Genomic DNA, 21,102 nt, shown 5'->3' with positions numbered 1-21,102 from the left:
CGTGACTGCACCAGCAGAATAGTGAGTGCAGCTCTGGGGTATAATACAGGATGTAACTCAGGATCAGTAATGTAATGTATGTACACAGTGACTGCACCAGCAGAATAGTGAGTGCAGCTCTGGGGTATAATACAGGATCAGTAATGTAATGTATGTACACAGTGACTGCACCAGCAGAATAGTGAGTGCAGCTCTGGAGTATAATACAGGATGTAACTCAGGATCAGTAATGTATGTACACAGTGACTGCACCAGCAGAATAGTGAGTGCTGCTCTGGAGTATAATACAGGAAGTAACTCAGGATCAGTAATGTAATGTATGGACACAGTGACTGCACCAGCAGAATAGTGAGTGCAGCTCTGGAGTATAATACAGGAGGTAACTCAGGATTAGTAATGTAATGTATGTACACAGTGACTGCACCAGCAGAATAGTGAGTGCAGCTCTGGAGTATAATACAGGAGGTAACTCAGGATCAGTAATGTAATGTATGTACACTGTGACTGCACCAGCAGAATAGTGAGTGCAGCTTTGGAGTATAATACAGGATGTAACTCAGGATCAGTAATGTAATGTACACAGTGACTGCACCAGCAGAATAGTGAGTGCAGCTCTGGAGTATAATACAGGATGTAACTCAGGATCAGTAATGTAATGTATGTACACAGTGACTGCACCAGCAGAATAGGGAGTGCAGCTCTGGACTATAATACAGGATGTAACTCAGGATCAGTAATGTAATGTATGTACACCGTGACTGCACCAGCAGAATAGTGAGTGCAGCTCTGGGGTATAATACAGGATGTAACTCAGGATCAGTAATGTAATGTATGTACACAGTGACTGCACCAGCAGAATAGTGAGTGCAGCTCTGGAGTATAATACAGGATGTAACTCAGGATCAGTAATGTAATGTATGTACACAGTGACTGCACCAGCAGAATAGTGAGTGCAGCTCTGGAGTATAATACAGGATGTAACTCAGGATCAGTAATGTAATGTACACAGTGACTGCACCAGCAGAATAGTGAGTGCAGCTCTGGAGTATAATACAGGAGGTAACTCAGGATCAGTAATGTAATGTATGTACACAGTGACTGCACCAGCAGAATAGTGACTGCAGCTCTGGGGTATAATACAGGATGTAACTCAGGATCAGTAATGTAATGTACGTACACAGTGACTGCACCAGCAGAATAGTGAGTGCAGCTCTGGAGTATAATACAGGATGTAACTCAGGATCAGTAATGTAATGTATGTACACAGTGACTGCACCAGCAGAATAGTGAGTGCAGCTCTGGGGTATAATACAGGATGTAACTCCGGATCAGTAATGTAATGTATGTACACAGTGACTGCACCAGCAGAATAGTGAGTGCAGCTCTGGAGTATAATATAGGATGTAACTCAGGATCAGTAATGTAATGTATGTACACAGTGACTGCACCAGCAGAATAGGGAGTGCAGCTCTGGACTATAATACAGGATGTAACTCAGGATCAGTAATGTAATGTATGTACACCGTGACTGCACCAGCAGAATAGTGAGTGCAGCTCTGGGGTATAATACAGGATGTAACTCAGGATCAGTAATGTAATGTATGTACACAGTGACTGCACCAGCAGAATAGGGAGTGCAGCTCTGGACTATAATACAGGATGTAACTCGGGATCAGTAATGTAATGTATGTACACAGTGACTGCACCAGCAGAATAGTGAGTGCAGCTCTGGGGTATAATACAAGATGTAACTCAGGATCAGTAATGTAATGTATGTACACAGTGACTGCACCAGCAGAATAGTGAGTGCAGCTCTGGAGTATAATACAGGATGTAACTCAGGATCAGTAATGTAATGTATGTACACAGTAACTGCACCAGCAGAATAGTGAGTGCAGCTCTGGGGTATAATACAGGATGTAACTCAGGATCACTAATGTAATGTATGTACACAGTAACTGCACCAGCAGAATAGTGAGTGCAGCTCTGGGGTATAATACAGGATGTAACTCAGGATCACTAATGTAATGTATGTACACAGTGACTGCACCAGCAGAATAGTGAGTGCAGCTCTGGGGTATAATACAGGATGTAACTCAGGATCAGTAATGTAATGTATGTACACAGTGACTGCACCAGCAGAATAGTGAGTGCAGCTCTGGAGCATAATACAGGATGTAACTCAGGATCAGTAATGTATGTACACAGTGACTGCACCAGCAGAATAGTGAGTGCAGCTCTGGGGTATAATACAGGATGTAACTCAGGATCACTAATGTAATGTATGTACACAGTGACTGCACCAGCAGAATAGTGAGTGCAGCTCTGGGGTATAATACAGGATGTAACTCAGGATCAGTAATGTAATGTATGTACACAGTGACTGCACCAGCAGAATAGTGAGTGCAGCTCTGGAGTATAATACAGGATGTAACTCAGGATCAGTAATGTAATGTATGTACACAGTGACTGCACCAGCAGAATAGTGAGTGCAGCTCTGGAGTATAATACAGGAGGTAACTCAGGATCAGTAATGTAATGTATGTACACAGTGACTGCACCAGCAGAATAGTGAGTGCAGCTCTGGAGTATAATACAGGAGGTAACTCAGGATCAGTAATGTAATGTATGTACACGGTGACTGCACCAGCAGAATAGTGAGTGTAGCTCTGGAGTATAATACAGGATGTAACTCAGGATCAGTAATGTAATGTATGTACACAGTGACTGCACCAGCAGAATAGTGAGTGCAGCTCTGGAGTATAATACAGGATGTAACTCAGGATCAGTAATGTATGTACACAGTGACTGCACCAGCAGAATAGTGAGTGCAGCTCTGGAGTATAATACAGGAAGTAACTCAGGATCAGTAATGTAATGTATGGACACAGTGACTGCACCAGCAGAATAGTGAGTGCAGCTCTGGAGTATAATACAGGAGGTAACTCAGGATTAGTAATGTAATGTATGTACACAGTGACTGCACCAGCAGAATAGTGAGTGCAGCTCTGGAGTATAATACAGGAGGTAACTCAGGATCAGTAATGTAATGTATGTACACTGTGACTGCACCAGCAGAATAGTGAGTGCAGCTCTGGAGTATAATACAGGATGTAACTCAGGATCAGTAATGTAATGTACACAGTGACTGCACCAGCAGAATAGTGAGTGCAGCTCTGGAGTATAATACAGGAGGTAACTCAGGATCAGTAATGTAATGTACGTACACAGTGACTGCACCAGCAGAATAGTGAGTGCAGCTCTGGAGTATAATACAGGATGTAACTCAGGATCAGTAATGTAATGTATGTATACAGTGACTGCACCAGCAGAATAGTGAGTGCAGCTCAGGAGTATAATACAGGAGGTAACTCAGGATTAGTAATGTAATGTATGTACACAGTGACTGCACCAGCAGAATAGTGAGTGCAGCTCTGGAGTATAATACAGGAGGTAACTCAGAATCAGTAATGTAATGTATGTACACAGTGACTGCACCAGCAGAATAGTGAGTGCAGCTCTGGAGTATAATACAGGGGGTAACTCAGGATCAGTAATGTAATGTATGTACACAGTGACTGCTCCAGCAGAATAGTGAGTGCAGCTCTGGAGTATAATACAGGATGTAACTAAGGATCAGTAATGTAATGTATGTACACAGTGACTGCACCAGCAGAATAGTGAGTGCAGCTCTGGAGTGTAATACAGGATGTAACTCAGGATCAGTAATGTAATGTATGTACACAGTGACTGCACCAGCAGAATAGTGAGTGCAGCTCTGGAGTATAATACAGGATGTAACTCAGGATCAGTAATGTAATGTATGTACACAGTGACTGCACCAGCAGAATAGTGAGTGCAGCTCTGGAGTATAATACAGGAGGTAACTCAGGATCAGTAATGTAATGTATGTACACAGTGACTGCACCAGCAGAATAGTGAGTGCAGCTCTGGAGTATAATACAGGATGTAACTCAGGATCAGTAATGTAATGTATGTACACAGTGACTGCACCAGCAGAATAGTGAGTGCAGCTCTGGAGTGTAATACAGGATGTAACTCAGGATCAGTAATGTAATGTATGTACACAGTGACTGCACCAGCAGAATAGTGAGTGCAGCTCTGGAGTATAATACAGGATGTAACTCAGGATCAGTAATGTAATGTATGTACACAGTGACTGCACCAGCAGAATAGTGAGTGCAGCTCTGGAGTATAATACAGGATGTAACTCAGGATCAGTAATGTAATGTATGTACACAGTGACTGCACCAGCAGAATAGTGAGTGCAGCTCTGGAGTGTAATACAGGATGTAACTCAGGATCAGTAATGTAATGTATGTACACAGTGACTGCACCAGCAGAATAGTGAGTGCAGCTCTGGAGTATAATACAGGATGTAACTCAGGATCAGTAATGTAATGTATGTACACAGTGACTGCACCAGCAGAATAGTGAGTGCAGCTCTGGAGTGTAATACAGGATGTAACTCAGGATCAGTAATGTAATGTATGTACACAGTGACTGCACCAGCAGAATAGTGAGTGCAGCTCTGGAGTATAATACAGGATGTAACTCAGGATCAGTAATGTAATGTACACAGTGACTGCACCAGCAGAATAGTGAGTGCAGCTCTGGAGTGTAATACAGGATGTAACTCAGGATCAGTAATGTAATGTATGTACACCGTGACTGCACCATATAGGAGTGCAGCTCTGGAGTATAATACAGGATGTAACTCAGGATCAGTAATGTAATGTACACAGTGACTGCACCAGCAGAATAGTGAGTGCAGCTCTGGAGTATAATACAGGATGTAACTCAGGATCAGTAATGTAATGTATGTACACAGTGACTCCACCAGCAGAATAGTGAGTGCAGCTCTGGAGTATAATACAGGATGTAACTCAGGATCAGTAATGTAATGTATGTACACAGTGACTGGACCAGCAGAATAGTGAGTGCAGCTCTGGAGTATAATACAGGAGGTAACTCAGGATCAGTAATGTAATGTATGTACACAGTGACTGCACCAGCAGAATAGTGAGTGCAGCTCTGGGGTATAATACAGGATGTAACTCAGGATCAGTAATGTAATGTATGTACACAGTGACTGCACCAGCAGAATAGTGAGTGCAGCTCTGGAGTATAATACAGGATGTAACTCAGGATCATTAATGTAATGTATGTACACGGTGACTGCACCAGCAGAATAGTGAGTGAAGCTCTGGAGTATAATACAGGATGTAACTCCGGATCAGTAATGTAATGTATGTACACAGTGACTGCACCAGCAGAATAGTGAGTGCAGCTCTGGAGTATAATACAGGATGTAACTCAGGATCAGTAATGTATGTACACAGTGACTGCACCAGCAGAATAGTGAGTGCAGCTCTGGAGTATAATACAGGAAGTAACTCAGGATCAGTAATGTAATGTACACAGTGACTGCACCAGCAGAATAGTGAGTGCAGCTCTGGAGTATAATACAGGAGGTAACTCAGGATTAGTAATGTAATGTATGTACACAGTGACTGCACCAGCAGAATAGTGAGTGCAGCTCTGGAGTATAATACAGGAGCTAACTCAGGATTAGTAATGTAATGTATGTACACAGTGACTGCACCAGCAGAATAGTGAGTGCAGCTCTGGAGTATAATACAGGAGGTAACTGAGGATCAGTAATGTAATGTATGTACACAGTGACTGCACCAGCAGAATAGTGAGTGCAGCTCTGGAGTATAATACAGGATGTAACTGAGGATCAGTAATGTAATGTATGTACACAGTGACTGCACCAGCAGAATAGTGAGTGCAGCTCTGGAGTGTAATACAGGATGTAACTCAGGATCAGTAATGTAATGTATGTACACAGTGACTGCACCAGCAGAATAGTGAGTGCAGCTCTGGAGTATAATACAGGATGTAACTCAGGATCAGTAATGTAATGTACACAGTGACTGCACCAGCAGAATAGTGAGTGCAGCACTGGAGTGTAATACAGGATGTAACTCAGGATCAGTAATGTAATGTATGTACACAGTGACTGCACCAGCAGAATAGTGAGTGCAGCTCTGGAGTATAATACAGGATGTAACTCAGGATCAGTAATGTAATGTATGTACACAGTGACTGCACCAGCAGAATAGTGAGTGCAGCTCTGGAGTATAATACAGGATGTAACTCAGGATCAGTAATGTAATGTACGTACACAGTGACTGCACCAGCAGAATAGTGAGTGCAGCTCTGGGGTATAATACAGGATGTAACTCCGGATCAGTAATGTAATGTATGTACACAGTGACTGCACCAGCAGAATGGTGAGTGCAGCTCTGGAGTATAATATAGGATGTAACTCAGGATCAGTAATGTAATGTATGTACACAGTGACTGCACCAGCAGAATAGGGAGTGCAGCTCTGGACTATAATACAGGATGTAACTCAGGATCAGTAATGTAATGTATGTACACCGTGACTGCACCAGCAGAATAGTGAGTGCAGCTCTGGGGTATAATACAGGATGTAACTCAGGATCAGTAATGTAATGTATGTACACAGTGACTGCACCAGCAGAATAGTGAGTGCAGCTCTGGGGTATAATACAGGATCAGTAATGTAATGTATGTACACAGTGACTGCACCAGCAGAATAGTGAGTGCAGCTCTGGAGTATAATACAGGATGTAACTCAGGATCAGTAATGTATGTACACAGTGACTGCACCAGCAGAATAGTGAGTGCTGCTCTGGAGTATAATACAGGAAGTAACTCAGGATCAGTAATGTAATGTATGGACACAGTGACTGCACCAGCAGAATAGTGAGTGCAGCTCTGGAGTATAATACAGGAGGTAACTCAGGATTAGTAATGTAATGTATGTACACAGTGACTGCACCAGCAGAATAGTGAGTGCAGCTCTGGAGTATAATACAGGAGGTAACTCAGGATCAGTAATGTAATGTATGTACACTGTGACTGCACCAGCAGAATAGTGAGTGCAGCTTTGGAGTATAATACAGGATGTAACTCAGGATCAGTAATGTAATGTACACAGTGACTGCACCAGCAGAATAGTGAGTGCAGCTCTGGAGTATAATACAGGATGTAACTCAGGATCAGTAATGTAATGTATGTACACAGTGACTGCACCAGCAGAATAGGGAGTGCAGCTCTGGACTATAATACAGGATGTAACTCAGGATCAGTAATGTAATGTATGTACACAGTGACTGCACCAGCAGAATAGTGAGTGCAGCTCTGGAGTGTAATACAGGATGTAACTCAGGATCAGTAATGTAATGTAATGTATGTACACAGTGACTGCACCAGCAGAATAGTGAGTGCAGCTCTGGAGTATAATACAGGATGTAACTCAGGATCAGTAATGTAATGTACACAGTGACTGCACCAGCAGAATAGTGAGTGCAGCACTGGAGTGTAATACAGGATGTAACTCAGGATCAGTAATGTAATGTATGTACACAGTGACTGCACCAGCAGAATAGTGAGTGCAGCTCTGGAGTATAATACAGGAGGTAACTCAGGATCAGTAATGTAATGTATGTACACAGTGACTGCACCAGCAGAATAGTGAGTGGAGCTCTGGAGTATAATACAGGATGTAACTCAGGATCAGTAATGTAATGTACGTACACAGTGACTGCACCAGCAGAATAGTGAGTGCAGCTCTGGGGTATAATACAGGATGTAACTCCGGATCAGTAATGTAATGTATGTACACAGTGACTGCACCAGCAGAATGGTGAGTGCAGCTCTGGAGTATAATATAGGATGTAACTCAGGATCAGTAATGTAATGTATGTACACAGTGACTGCACCAGCAGAATAGGGAGTGCAGCTCTGGACTATAATACAGGATGTAACTCAGGATCAGTAATGTAATGTATGTACACCGTGACTGCACCAGCAGAATAGTGAGTGCAGCTCTGGGGTATAATACAGGATGTAACTCAGGATCAGTAATGTAATGTATGTACACAGTGACTGCACCAGCAGAATAGTGAGTGCAGCTCTGGGGTATAATACAGGATCAGTAATGTAATGTATGTACACAGTGACTGCACCAGCAGAATAGTGAGTGCAGCTCTGGAGTATAATACAGGATGTAACTCAGGATCAGTAATGTATGTACACAGTGACTGCACCAGCAGAATAGTGAGTGCTGCTCTGGAGTATAATACAGGAAGTAACTCAGGATCAGTAATGTAATGTATGGACACAGTGACTGCACCAGCAGAATAGTGAGTGCAGCTCTGGAGTATAATACAGGAGGTAACTCAGGATTAGTAATGTAATGTATGTACACAGTGACTGCACCAGCAGAATAGTGAGTGCAGCTCTGGAGTATAATACAGGAGGTAACTCAGGATCAGTAATGTAATGTATGTACACTGTGACTGCACCAGCAGAATAGTGAGTGCAGCTTTGGAGTATAATACAGGATGTAACTCAGGATCAGTAATGTAATGTACACAGTGACTGCACCAGCAGAATAGTGAGTGCAGCTCTGGAGTATAATACAGGATGTAACTCAGGATCAGTAATGTAATGTATGTACACAGTGACTGCACCAGCAGAATAGGGAGTGCAGCTCTGGACTATAATACAGGATGTAACTCAGGATCAGTAATGTAATGTATGTACACCGTGACTGCACCAGCAGAATAGTGAGTGCAGCTCTGGGGTATAATACAGGATGTAACTCAGGATCAGTAATGTAATGTATGTACACAGTGACTGCACCAGCAGAATAGTGAGTGCAGCTCTGGAGTATAATACAGGATGTAACTCAGGATCAGTAATGTAATGTATGTACACAGTGACTGCACCAGCAGAATAGTGAGTGCAGCTCTGGAGTATAATACAGGATGTAACTCAGGATCAGTAATGTAATGTACACAGTGACTGCACCAGCAGAATAGTGAGTGCAGCTCTGGAGTATAATACAGGAGGTAACTCAGGATCAGTAATGTAATGTATGTACACAGTGACTGCACCAGCAGAATAGTGACTGCAGCTCTGGGGTATAATACAGGATGTAACTCAGGATCAGTAATGTAATGTACGTACACAGTGACTGCACCAGCAGAATAGTGAGTGCAGCTCTGGAGTATAATACAGGATGTAACTCAGGATCAGTAATGTAATGTATGTACACAGTGACTGCACCAGCAGAATAGTGAGTGCAGCTCTGGGGTATAATACAGGATGTAACTCCGGATCAGTAATGTAATGTATGTACACAGTGACTGCACCAGCAGAATAGTGAGTGCAGCTCTGGAGTATAATATAGGATGTAACTCAGGATCAGTAATGTAATGTATGTACACAGTGACTGCACCAGCAGAATAGGGAGTGCAGCTCTGGACTATAATACAGGATGTAACTCAGGATCAGTAATGTAATGTATGTACACCGTGACTGCACCAGCAGAATAGTGAGTGCAGCTCTGGGGTATAATACAGGATGTAACTCAGGATCAGTAATGTAATGTATGTACACAGTGACTGCACCAGCAGAATAGGGAGTGCAGCTCTGGACTATAATACAGGATGTAACTCGGGATCAGTAATGTAATGTATGTACACAGTGACTGCACCAGCAGAATAGTGAGTGCAGCTCTGGGGTATAATACAAGATGTAACTCAGGATCAGTAATGTAATGTATGTACACAGTGACTGCACCAGCAGAATAGTGAGTGCAGCTCTGGAGTATAATACAGGATGTAACTCAGGATCAGTAATGTAATGTATGTACACAGTAACTGCACCAGCAGAATAGTGAGTGCAGCTCTGGGGTATAATACAGGATGTAACTCAGGATCACTAATGTAATGTATGTACACAGTAACTGCACCAGCAGAATAGTGAGTGCAGCTCTGGGGTATAATACAGGATGTAACTCAGGATCACTAATGTAATGTATGTACACAGTGACTGCACCAGCAGAATAGTGAGTGCAGCTCTGGGGTATAATACAGGATGTAACTCAGGATCAGTAATGTAATGTATGTACACAGTGACTGCACCAGCAGAATAGTGAGTGCAGCTCTGGAGCATAATACAGGATGTAACTCAGGATCAGTAATGTATGTACACAGTGACTGCACCAGCAGAATAGTGAGTGCAGCTCTGGGGTATAATACAGGATGTAACTCAGGATCACTAATGTAATGTATGTACACAGTGACTGCACCAGCAGAATAGTGAGTGCAGCTCTGGGGTATAATACAGGATGTAACTCAGGATCAGTAATGTAATGTATGTACACAGTGACTGCACCAGCAGAATAGGGAGTGCAGCTCTGGAGTATAATACAGGATGTAACTCAGGATCAGTAATGTAATGTATGTACACAGTGACTGCACCAGCAGAATAGGGAGTGCAGCTCTGGACTATAATACAGGATGTAACTCAGGATCAGTAATGTAATGTATGTACACAGTGACTGCACCAGCAGAATAGTGAGTGCAGCTCTGGGGTATAATACAGGATGTAACTCAGGATCAGTAATGTAATGTATGTACACAGTGACTGCACCAGCAGAATAATGAGTGCAGCTCTGGAGTATAATATAGGATGTAACTCAGGATCAGTAATGTAATGTATGTACACAGTGACTGCACCAGCAGAATAGTGAGTGCAGCTCTGGGGTATAATACAGGATGTAACTCAGGATCAGTAATGTAATGTATGTACACAGTGACTGCACCAGCAGAATAGTGAGTGCAGCTCTGGAGTATAATATAGGATGTAACTCAGGATCAGTAATGTAATGTATGGACACAGTGACTGCACCAGCAGAATAGTGAGTGCAGCTCTGGAGTATAATACAGGAGGTAACTCAGGATTAGTAATGTAATGTATGTACACAGTGACTGCACCAGCAGAATAGTGAGTGCAGCTCTGGAGTATAATACAGGAGGTAACTCAGGATCAGTAATGTAATGTACACAGTGACTGCACCAGCAGAATAGTGAGTGCAGCTCTGGAGTATAATATAGGATGTAACTCAGGATCAGTAATGTAATGTATGGACACAGTGACTGCACCAGCAGAATAGTGAGTGCAGCTCTGGAGTATAATACAGGAGGTAACTCAGGATTAGTAATGTAATGTATGTACACAGTGACTGCACCAGCAGAATAGTGAGTGCAGCTCAGGAGTATAATACAGGAGGTAACTCAGGATTAGTAATGTAATGTATGTACACAGTGACTGCACCAGCAGAATAGTGAGTGCAGCTCTGGAGTATAATACAGGATGTAACTCAGGATCAGTAATGTAATGTATGTACACAGTGACTGCACCAGCAGAATAGTGAGTGCAGCTCAGGAGTATAATACAGGAGGTAACTCAGGATTAGTAATGTAATGTATGTACACAGTGACTGCACCAGCAGAATAGTGAGTGCAGCTCTGGAGTATAATACAGGATGTAACTCAGGATCAGTAATGTAATGTATGTACACAGTGACTGCACCAGCAGAATAGTGAGTGCAGCTTTGGAGTATAATAAAGGATGTAACTCAGGATCAGTAATGTAATGTACACAGTGACTGCACCAGCAGAATAGTGAGTGCAGCTCTGGAGTATAATATAGGATGTAACTCAGGATCAGTAATGTAATGTATGGACACAGTGACTGCACCAGCAGAATAGTGAGTGCAGCTCTGGAGTATAATACAGGAGGTAACTCAGGATTAGTAATGTAATGTATGTACACAGTGACTGCACCAGCAGAATAGTGAGTGCAGCTCTGGAGTATAATACAGGAGGTAACTCAGGATCAGTAATGTAATGTATGTACACAGTGACTGCACCAGCAGAATAGTGAGTGCAGCTCAGGAGTATAATACAGGAGGTAACTCAGGATTAGTAATGTAATGTATGTACACAGTGACTGCACCAGCAGAATAGTGAGTGCAGCTCTGGAGTATAATACAGGATGTAACTCAGGATCAGTAATGTAATGTATGTACACAGTGACTGCACCAGCAGAATAGTGAGTGCAGCTCTGGAGTATAATAAAGGATGTAACTCAGGATCAGTAATGTAATGTATGTACACAGTGACTGCACCAGCAGAATAGTGAGTGCAGCTCTGGAGTATAATACAGGATGTAACTCAGGATCAGTAATGTAATGTATGTACACAGTGACTGCACCAGCAGAATAGTGAGTGCAGCTCTGGAGTATAATACAGGATGTAACTCAGGATCAGTAATGTAATGTACACAGTGACTGCACCAGCAGAATAGTGAGTGCAGCTCTGGAGTATAATACAGGAGGTAACTCAGGATCAGTAATGTAATGTACGTACACAGTGACTGCACCAGCAGAATAGTGAGTGCAGCTCTGGAGTATAATACAGGATGTAACTCAGGATCAGTAATGTAATGTATGTACACAGTGACTGCACCAGCAGAATAGTGAGTGCAGCTCTGGAGTATAATATAGGATGTAACTCAGGATCAGTAATGTAATGTATGTACACAGTGACTGCACCAGCAGAATAGGGAGTGCAGCTCTGGAGTATAATACAGGATGTAACTCAGGATCAGTAATGTAATGTATGTACACCGTGACTGCACCAGCAGAATAGGGAGTGCAGCTCTGGACTATAATACAGGATGTAACTCAGGATCAGTAATGTAATGTATGTACACCGTGACTGCACCAGCAGAATAGTGAGTGCAGCTCTGGGGTATAATACAGGATGTAACTCAGGATCAGTAATGTAATGTATGTACACAGTGACTGCACCAGCAGAATAGGGAGTGCAGCTCTGGACTATAATACAGGATGTAACTCGGGATCAGTAATGTAATGTATGTACACAGTGACTGCACCAGCAGAATAGTGAGGGCAGCTCTGGAGTATAATACAGGATGTAACTCAGGATCACTAATGTAATGTATGTACACAGTGACTGCACCAGCAGAATAGTGAGTGCAGCTCTGGGGTATAATACAGGATGTAACTCAGGATCACTAATGTAATGTATGTACACAGTAACTGCACCAGCAGAATAGTGAGTGCAGCTCTGGGGTATAATACAGGATGTAACTCAGGATCACTAATGTAATGTATGTACACAGTGACTGCACCAGCAGAATAGTGAGTGCAGCTCTGGAGTATAATACAGGATGTAACTCAGGATCAGTAATGTAATGTATGTACACAGTGACTGCACCAGCAGAATAGTGAGTGCAGCTCTGGAGTATAATACAGGATGTAACTCCGGATCAGTAATGTAATGTACACAGTGACTGCACCAGCAGAATAGTGAGTGCAGCTCTGGAGTATAATACAGGAGGTAACTCAGGATCAGTAATGTAATGTACGTACACAGTGACTGCACCAGCAGAATAGTGAGTGCAGCTCTGGAGTATAATACAGGATGTAACTCAGGATCAGTAATGTAATGTATGTACACAGTGACTGCACCAGCAGAATAGTGAGTGCAGCTCTGGAGTATAATATAGGATGTAACTCAGGATCAGTAATGTAATGTATGTACACAGTGACTGCACCAGCAGGATAGGGAGTGCAGCTCTGGAGTATAATACAGGATGTAACTCAGGATCAGTAATGTAATGTGTGTACACCGTGACTGCACCAGCAGAATAGGGAGTGCAGCTCTGGACTATAATACAGGATGTAACTCAGGATCAGTAATGTAATGTATGTACACCGTGACTGCACCAGCAGAATAGTGAGTGCAGCTCTGGGGTATAATACAGGATGTAACTCAGGATCAGTAATGTAATGTATGTACACAGTGACTGCACCAGCAGAATAGGGAGTGCAGCTCTGGACTATAATACAGGATGTAACTCGGGATCAGTAATGTAATGTATGTACACAGTGACTGCACCAGCAGAATAGTGAGTGCAGCTCTGGGGTATAATACAGGATGTAACTCAGGATCACTAATGTAATGTATGTACACAGTGACTGCACCAGCAGAATAGTGAGTGCAGCTCTGGGGTATAATACAGGATGTAACTCAGGATCACTAATGTAATGTATGTACACAGTAACTGCACCAGCAGAATAGTGAGTGCAGCTCTGGGGTATAATACAGGATGTAACTCAGGATCACTAATGTAATGTATGTACACAGTGACTGCACCAGCAGAATAGTGAGTGCAGCTCTGGGGTATAATACAGGATGTAACTCAGGATCAGTAATGTAATGTATGTACACAGTGACTGCACCAGCAGAATAGTGAGTGCAGCTCTGGAGCATAATACAGGATGTAACTCAGGATCAGTAATGTATGTACACAGTGACTGCACCAGCAGAATAGTGAGTGCAGCTCTGGAGTATAATACAGGATGTAACTCAGGATCAGTAATGTAATGTATGTACACAGTGACTGCACCAGCAGAATAGTGAGTGCAGCTCTGGAGTATAATACAGGATGTAACTCAGGATCAGTAATGTAATGTATGTACACCGTGACTGCACCAGCAGAATAGGGAGTGCAGCTCTGGACTATAATACAGGATGTAACTCAGGATCAGTAATGTAATGTATGTACACCGTGACTGCACCAGCAGAATAGTGAGTGCAGCTCTGGAGTATAATACAGGATGTAACTCAGGATCAGTAATGTAATGTATGTACACAGTGACTGCACCAGCAGAATAGGGAGTGCAGCTCTGGAGTATAATACAGGATGTAACTCAGGATCAGTAATGTAATGTATGTACACAGTGACTGCACCAGCAGAATAGGGAGTGCAGCTCTGGGGTATAATACAGGATGTAACTCAGGATCAGTAATGTAATGTATGTACACAGTGACTGCACCAGCAGAATAGGGAGTGCAGCTCTGGACTATAATACAGGATGTAACTCAGGATCAGTAATGTAATGTATGTACACAGTGACTGCACCAGCAGAATAGTGAGTGCAGCTCTGGAGTATAATACAGGAGGTAACTCAGGATCAGTAATGTAATGTATGTACACAGTGACTGCACCAGCAGAATAGTGAGTGCAGCTCTGGGGTATAATACAGGATGTAACTCAGGATCAGTAATGTAATGTATGTACACAGTGACTGCACCAGCAGAATAATGAGTGCAGCTCTGGAGTATAATATAGGATGTAACTCAGGATCAGTAATGTAATGTATGTACACAGTGACTGCACCAGCAGAATAGTGAGTGCAGCTCTGGGGTATAATACAGGATGTAACTCAGGATCAGTAATGTAATGTATGTACAAAGTGACTGCAACAGCAGAATAGTGAGTGCAGCTCTGGGGTATAATACAGGATGTAACTCAGGATCAGTAATGTAATGTATGTACACAGTGACTGCACCAGCAGAATAGTGAGTGCAGCTCTGGAGTATAATACAGGATGTAACTCAGGATCAGTAATGTAATGTATGTACACAGTGACTGCACCAGCAGAATAGTGAGTGCAGCTCTGGGGTATAATACAGGATGTAACTCAGGATCAGTAATGTAATGTATGTACACAGTGACTGCACCAGCAGAATAGTGAGTGCAGCTCTGGGGTATAATACAGGATGTAACTCAGGATCAGTAATGTAATGTATGTACACAGTGACTGCACCAGCAGAATAGTGAGTGCAGCTCTGGAGTATAATACAGGATGTAACTCAGGATCAGTAATGTAATGTATGTACACAGTGACTGCACCAGCAGAATAGTGAGTGCAGCTCTTTAGTATAATATAGGATGTAACTGAGGATCAGTAATGTAATGTATGTACACAGTGACTGCACCAGCAGAATAGTGAGTGCAGCTCTGGGGTATAATACAGGATGTAACTCAGGATCACTAATGTAATGTATGTACACAGTGACTGCACCAGCAGAATAGTGAGTGCAGCTCTGGAGTATAATACAGGAGGTAACTCAGGATCAGTAATGTAATGTATGTACACAGTGACTGCACCAGCAGAATAGTGAGTGCAGCTCTGGAGTATAATACAGGATGTAACTCAGGATCAGTAATGTATGTACACAGTGACTGCACCAGCAGAATAGTGAGTGCAGCTCTGGGGTATAATACAGGATGTAACTCAGGATCAGTAATGTAATGTATGTACACAGTGACTGCACCAGCAGAATAGTGAGTGCAGCTCTTGGGTATAATACAGGATGTAACTCAGGATCAGTAATGTAATGTATGTACACAGTGAGTGCACCAGCAGAATAGGGAGTGCAGCTCTGGACTATAATACAGGATGTAACTCAGGATCAGTAATGTAATGTATGTACACAGTGACTGCACCAGCAGAATAGTGAGTGCAGCTCTGGAGTATAATACAGGATGTAACTCAGGATCAGTAATGTAATGTATGTACACAGTGACTGCACCAGCAGAATAGTGAGTGCAGCTCTGGAGTATAATACAGGATGTAACTCAGGATCAGTAATGTAATGTATGTACACAGTGACTGCACCAGCAGAATAATGAGTGCAGCTCTGGAGTATAATACAGGATGTAACTCAGGATCAGTAATGTAATGTATGTACACAGTGACTGCACCAGCAGAATAGTGAGTGCAGCTCTGGGGTATAATACAGGATGTAACTCAGGATCAGTAATGTAATGTATGTACACAGTGACTGCACCAGCAGAATAATGAGTGCAGCTCTGGAGTATAATACAGGATGTAACTCAGGATCAGTAATGTAATGTATGTACACAGTGACTGCACCAGCAGAATAGTGAGTGCAGCTCTGGGGTATAATACAGGATGTAACTCAGGATCAGTAATGTATGTACACAGTGACTGCACCAGCAGAATAGTGAGCGCAGCTCTGGAGTATAATACAGGATGTAACTCAGGATCAGTAATGTAATGTATGTACACAGTGACTGCACCAGCAGAATAGTGAGTGCAGCTCTGGGGTATAATACAGGATGTAACTCAGGATCAGTAATGTAATGTATGTACACAGTGACTGCACCAGCAGAATAGTGAGTGCAGCTCTGGAGTATAATACAGGATGTAACTCAGGATCAGTAATGTAATGTATGTACACAGTGACTGCACCAGCAGAATAGTGAGTGCAGCTCTGGGGTATAATACAGGATGTAACTAAGGATCAGTAATGTAATGTATGTACACAGTGACTGCACCAGCAGAATAGTGAGTGCAGCTGTGGGGTATAATACAGGATGTAACTCAGGATCAGTAATGTAATGTATGTACACAGTGACTGCACCAGCAGAATAGTGAGTGCAGCTCTGGGGTACAATACAGGATGTAACTCAGGATCAGTAATGTAATGTATGTACACAGTGACTGCACCAGTAGAATAGTGAGTGCAGCTCTGGAGTATAATATAGGATGTAACTCAGGATCAGTAATGTAATGTATGTACACAGTGACTGCACCAGCAGAATAGTGAGTGCAGCTCTGGAGTATAATACAGGATGTAACTGAGGATCAGTAATGTAATGTATGTACACAGTGACTGCACCAGCAGAATAGTGAGTGCAGCTCTGGAGTATAATATAGGATGTAACTCAGGATCAGTAATGTAATGTATGTACACAGTGACTGCACCAGCAGAATAGTGAGTGCAGCTCTGGAGTATAATACAGGATGTAACTCAGGATCAGTAATGTAATGTATGTACACAGTGACTGCACCAGCAGAATAGTGAGTGCAGCTCTGGAGTATAATATAGGATGTAACTCAGGATCAGTAATGTAATGTATGTACACAGTGACTGCACCAGCAGAATAGTGAGTGCAGCTCTGGAGTATAATACAGGATGTAACTCAGGATCAGTAATGTAATGTATGTACACAGTGACTGCGCCAGCAGAATAGTGAGTGCAGCTCTGGAGTATAATACAGGATGTAACTCAGGATCAGTAATGTAATGTATGTACACAGTGACTGCGCCAGCAGAATAGTGAGTGCAGCTCTGGAGTATTATATAGGATGTAACTCAGGATCAGTAATGTAATGTATGTACACAGTGACTGCACCAGCAGAATAGTGAGTGCGGCTCTGGAGTATAATACAGGATGTAACTCAGGATCAGTAATGTAATGTATGTACACAGTGACTGCACCAGCAGAATAGTGAGTGCAGCTCTGGAGTATAATACAGGATGTAACTCAGGATCAGTAATGTAATGTATGTACACAGTGACTCCTCCAGCAGAATAGTGAGTGCGGCTCTGGGGTATAATACAGGATGTAACTCAGGATCAGTAATGTAATGTAATGTATGTACACAGTGACTGCACCAGCAGAATAGTGAGTGCAGCTCTGGGGTATAATACAGGATGTAACTCAGGATCACTAATGTAATGTATGTACACAGTGACTGCACCAGCAGAATAGTGAGTGCAGCTCTGGAGTATTATACAGCATGTAACTCAGGATCAGTAATGTAATGTATGTACACAGTGACTGCACCAGCAGAATAGTGAGTGCTGCTCTGGAGTATAATACAGGATGTAACTCAGGATCAGTAATGTAATGTATGTACACAGTGACTGCACCAGCAGAATAGTGAGTGCAGCTCTGGGGTATAATACAGGATGTAACTCAGGATCACTAATGTAATGTATGTACACAGTGACTGCACCAGCAGAATAGTGAGTGCAGCTCTGGAGTATAATACAGGAGGTAACTCAGGATCAGTAATGTAATGTATGTACACAGTGACTGCACCAGCAGAATAGTGAGTGCAGCTCTGGAGTATAATACAGGATGTAACTCAGGATCAGTAATGTATGTACACAGTGACTGCACCAGCAGAATAGTGAGTGCAGCTCTGGGGTATAATACAGGATGTAACTCAGGATCAGTAATGTAATGTATGTACACAGTGACTGCACCAGCAGAATAGGGAGTGCAGCTCTGGAGTATAATACAGGATGTAACTCAGGATCAGTAATGTAATGTATGTACACAGTGACTGCACCAGCAGAATAGTGAGTGCAGCTCTTGGGTATAATACAGGATGTAACTCAGGATCAGTAATGTAATGTATGTACACAGTGACTGCACCAGCAGAATAGTGAGTGCAGCTCTTGGGTATAATACAGGATGTAACTCAGGATCAGTAATGTAATGTATGTACACAGTGACTGCACCAGCAGAATAGTGAGTGCAGCTCTGGAGTATAATACAGGAGGTAACTCAGGATCAGTAATGTAATGTATGTACACAGTGACTGCACCAGCAGAATAGTGAGTGCAGCTCTGGGGTATAATACAGGAGGTAACTCAGGATCAGTAATGTAATGTACGTACACAGTGACTGCACCAGCAGAATAGTGAGTGCAGCTCTGGAGTATAATACAGGATATAACTCAGGATTAGTAATGTAATGTATGTACATGGTGACTGCACCAGCAGAATAGTGAGTGCAGCTCTGGAGTATAATACAGGATGTAACTCAGGATCAGTAATGTAATGTATGTACACAGTGACTGCACCAGCAGAATAGTGAGTGCAGCTCTGGAGTATAATACAGGATGTAACTCAGGATCAGTAATGTAATATATGTACACAGTGACTGCACCAGCAGAATAGTGAGTGCAGCTCTGGGGTATAATACAGGATGTAACTCAGGATCAGTAATGTAATGTATGTACACAGTGACTGCACCAGCAGAATAGTGAGTGCAGCTCTGGAGGATAATACAGGATGTAACTCAGGATCAGTAATGTAATGTATGTACACAGTGACTGCACCAGCAGAATAGTGAGTGCAGCTCTGGAGTATAATACAGGAGGTAACTCAGGATCAGTAATGTAATGTATATACACAGTGACTCCACCAGCAGAATAGTGAGTGCAGCTCTGGGGTAAAATACAGGATGGTTAGAGGTGGCTCTGGGACTCTAGTGCAGAGGTCCTGTGTTGGGTTAGTTCTGGCCTCTCACCCATCATCTCCTTTGTTCCTATTGGTGTTTTATGACTGACTTGCTGCTATGTCTGCGGATTGTGCTCTCATCGTCTCTCTCCTGGCAGTTGGATGATGAGGATTCTGCTTGTACGGTGAAGGTTCCCGCTATCAGTCTGAAAGACTTTGTGATGGGTGAGGACTCCATGAGCGCGGAGTCTCAGGTGGATGATGTGACGGTCAGCCCGGACATGTCTGACAGCGAGGGTCTGCAGGACGCCCTGACCGACCTGATGAGCGAGTTTAGGATGGACGTCTGCCGGGTGACTCAGGCCCTTCTCAAGAACAGTGGGGAGGTGGGCAGCACCCGGCACTTCCTGCTGACCGGCCGGCGGCCTGACGGTTTTCCTGTCTGGGAGCATAAAGATGACGTGTTGTTACAGAAGAACGATCCGGCGCTGCAGGTCCAGCTGGTGAGGAAGTACGGGGCGGATAACGTGGCCAAAAGAGTGGCCTTCCTGGCCAGTTAGCTGTGAGCTGGACCTCGTCTCCGATGCTGCAGCCCCAGCCTGGCTGTATCCACCGCTCAGGAACCTGTCTCTGGGGTCTGCACATACGACCGGCCCCCAACTTCCTTACAGATGTGAAGGAGGAAACAGTCAGACGTGACGGGGATAAAGTGGTGGCGCCTTCCTCCGCTGTGACGGGGATAAAGTGGTGGCGCCTTCCTCCGCTGTGACGGGGATAAAGTGGTGGCGCCTTCCTCCGCTGTGACGGGGATAAAGTGGTGGCGCCTTCCTCCGCTGCCTCTCCTCGGCGGCTGGGACCGTCTGTTTAGTTTCTCTATAGTGTTTGATTAAAGTCAATTATTTTTCAGTATTTTCTTCCTCACAATGTAATTAGAAAGCAGAGAAGAAGTTGTCAGGACGGCTCCCCAGCATCAGCGTGGTACTGCCCCGAATATGTAACGCACATTGTGGTACCGGTACCAAAGTCACCAGAAACTACAGCACCACAATAGTGATCAGACATCCCAACCCTGCTGTGCTGCTGGGCTCTGCTACCTCACAATGGTCAGCTGATATCCCCAACTCTGCTGGGCTCTGCTACCTCACAATGGTCAGCTGATATCCCCAACTCTGCTGGGCTCTGCTACCTCACAATATTCAGCTGATATCCCCAACTCTGCTGGGCTCTGCTACCTCACAATAGTCAGCTGA

The 21,102-nt window shown here is 43.3% G+C and overlaps 1 protein-coding gene across 1 annotated transcript in view; it reads left to right on the top strand.

Moving 5' to 3' along the window:
* LOC141157657 (telomeric repeat-binding factor 2-interacting protein 1-like) overlaps positions 1–20,761 on the top strand; it is a 43,867-nt gene extending 23,106 nt beyond the window's left edge. The window contains exon 3 of the mRNA XM_073645185.1: positions 20,011–20,761. Coding sequence (XP_073501286.1) covers positions 20,011–20,412 — 402 coding nt within the window. The 3' untranslated portion in view covers positions 20,413–20,761. The remainder of the gene's footprint in view (positions 1–20,010) is intronic.
* The last annotated feature ends 341 nt before the right edge of the window (positions 20,762–21,102 follow it).

Source organism: Phyllobates terribilis, unplaced genomic scaffold, assembly GCF_046119375.1.
Source record: "Phyllobates terribilis strain yellow unplaced genomic scaffold, ASM4611937v1 Scaffold_8__6_contigs__length_399053987, whole genome shotgun sequence".
Taxonomy (NCBI): domain Eukaryota; kingdom Metazoa; phylum Chordata; class Amphibia; order Anura; family Dendrobatidae; genus Phyllobates; species Phyllobates terribilis.
The sequence above is the reverse complement of the archived record's forward strand: the minus strand, read 5'-3'. Positions and strand labels throughout refer to the sequence as shown.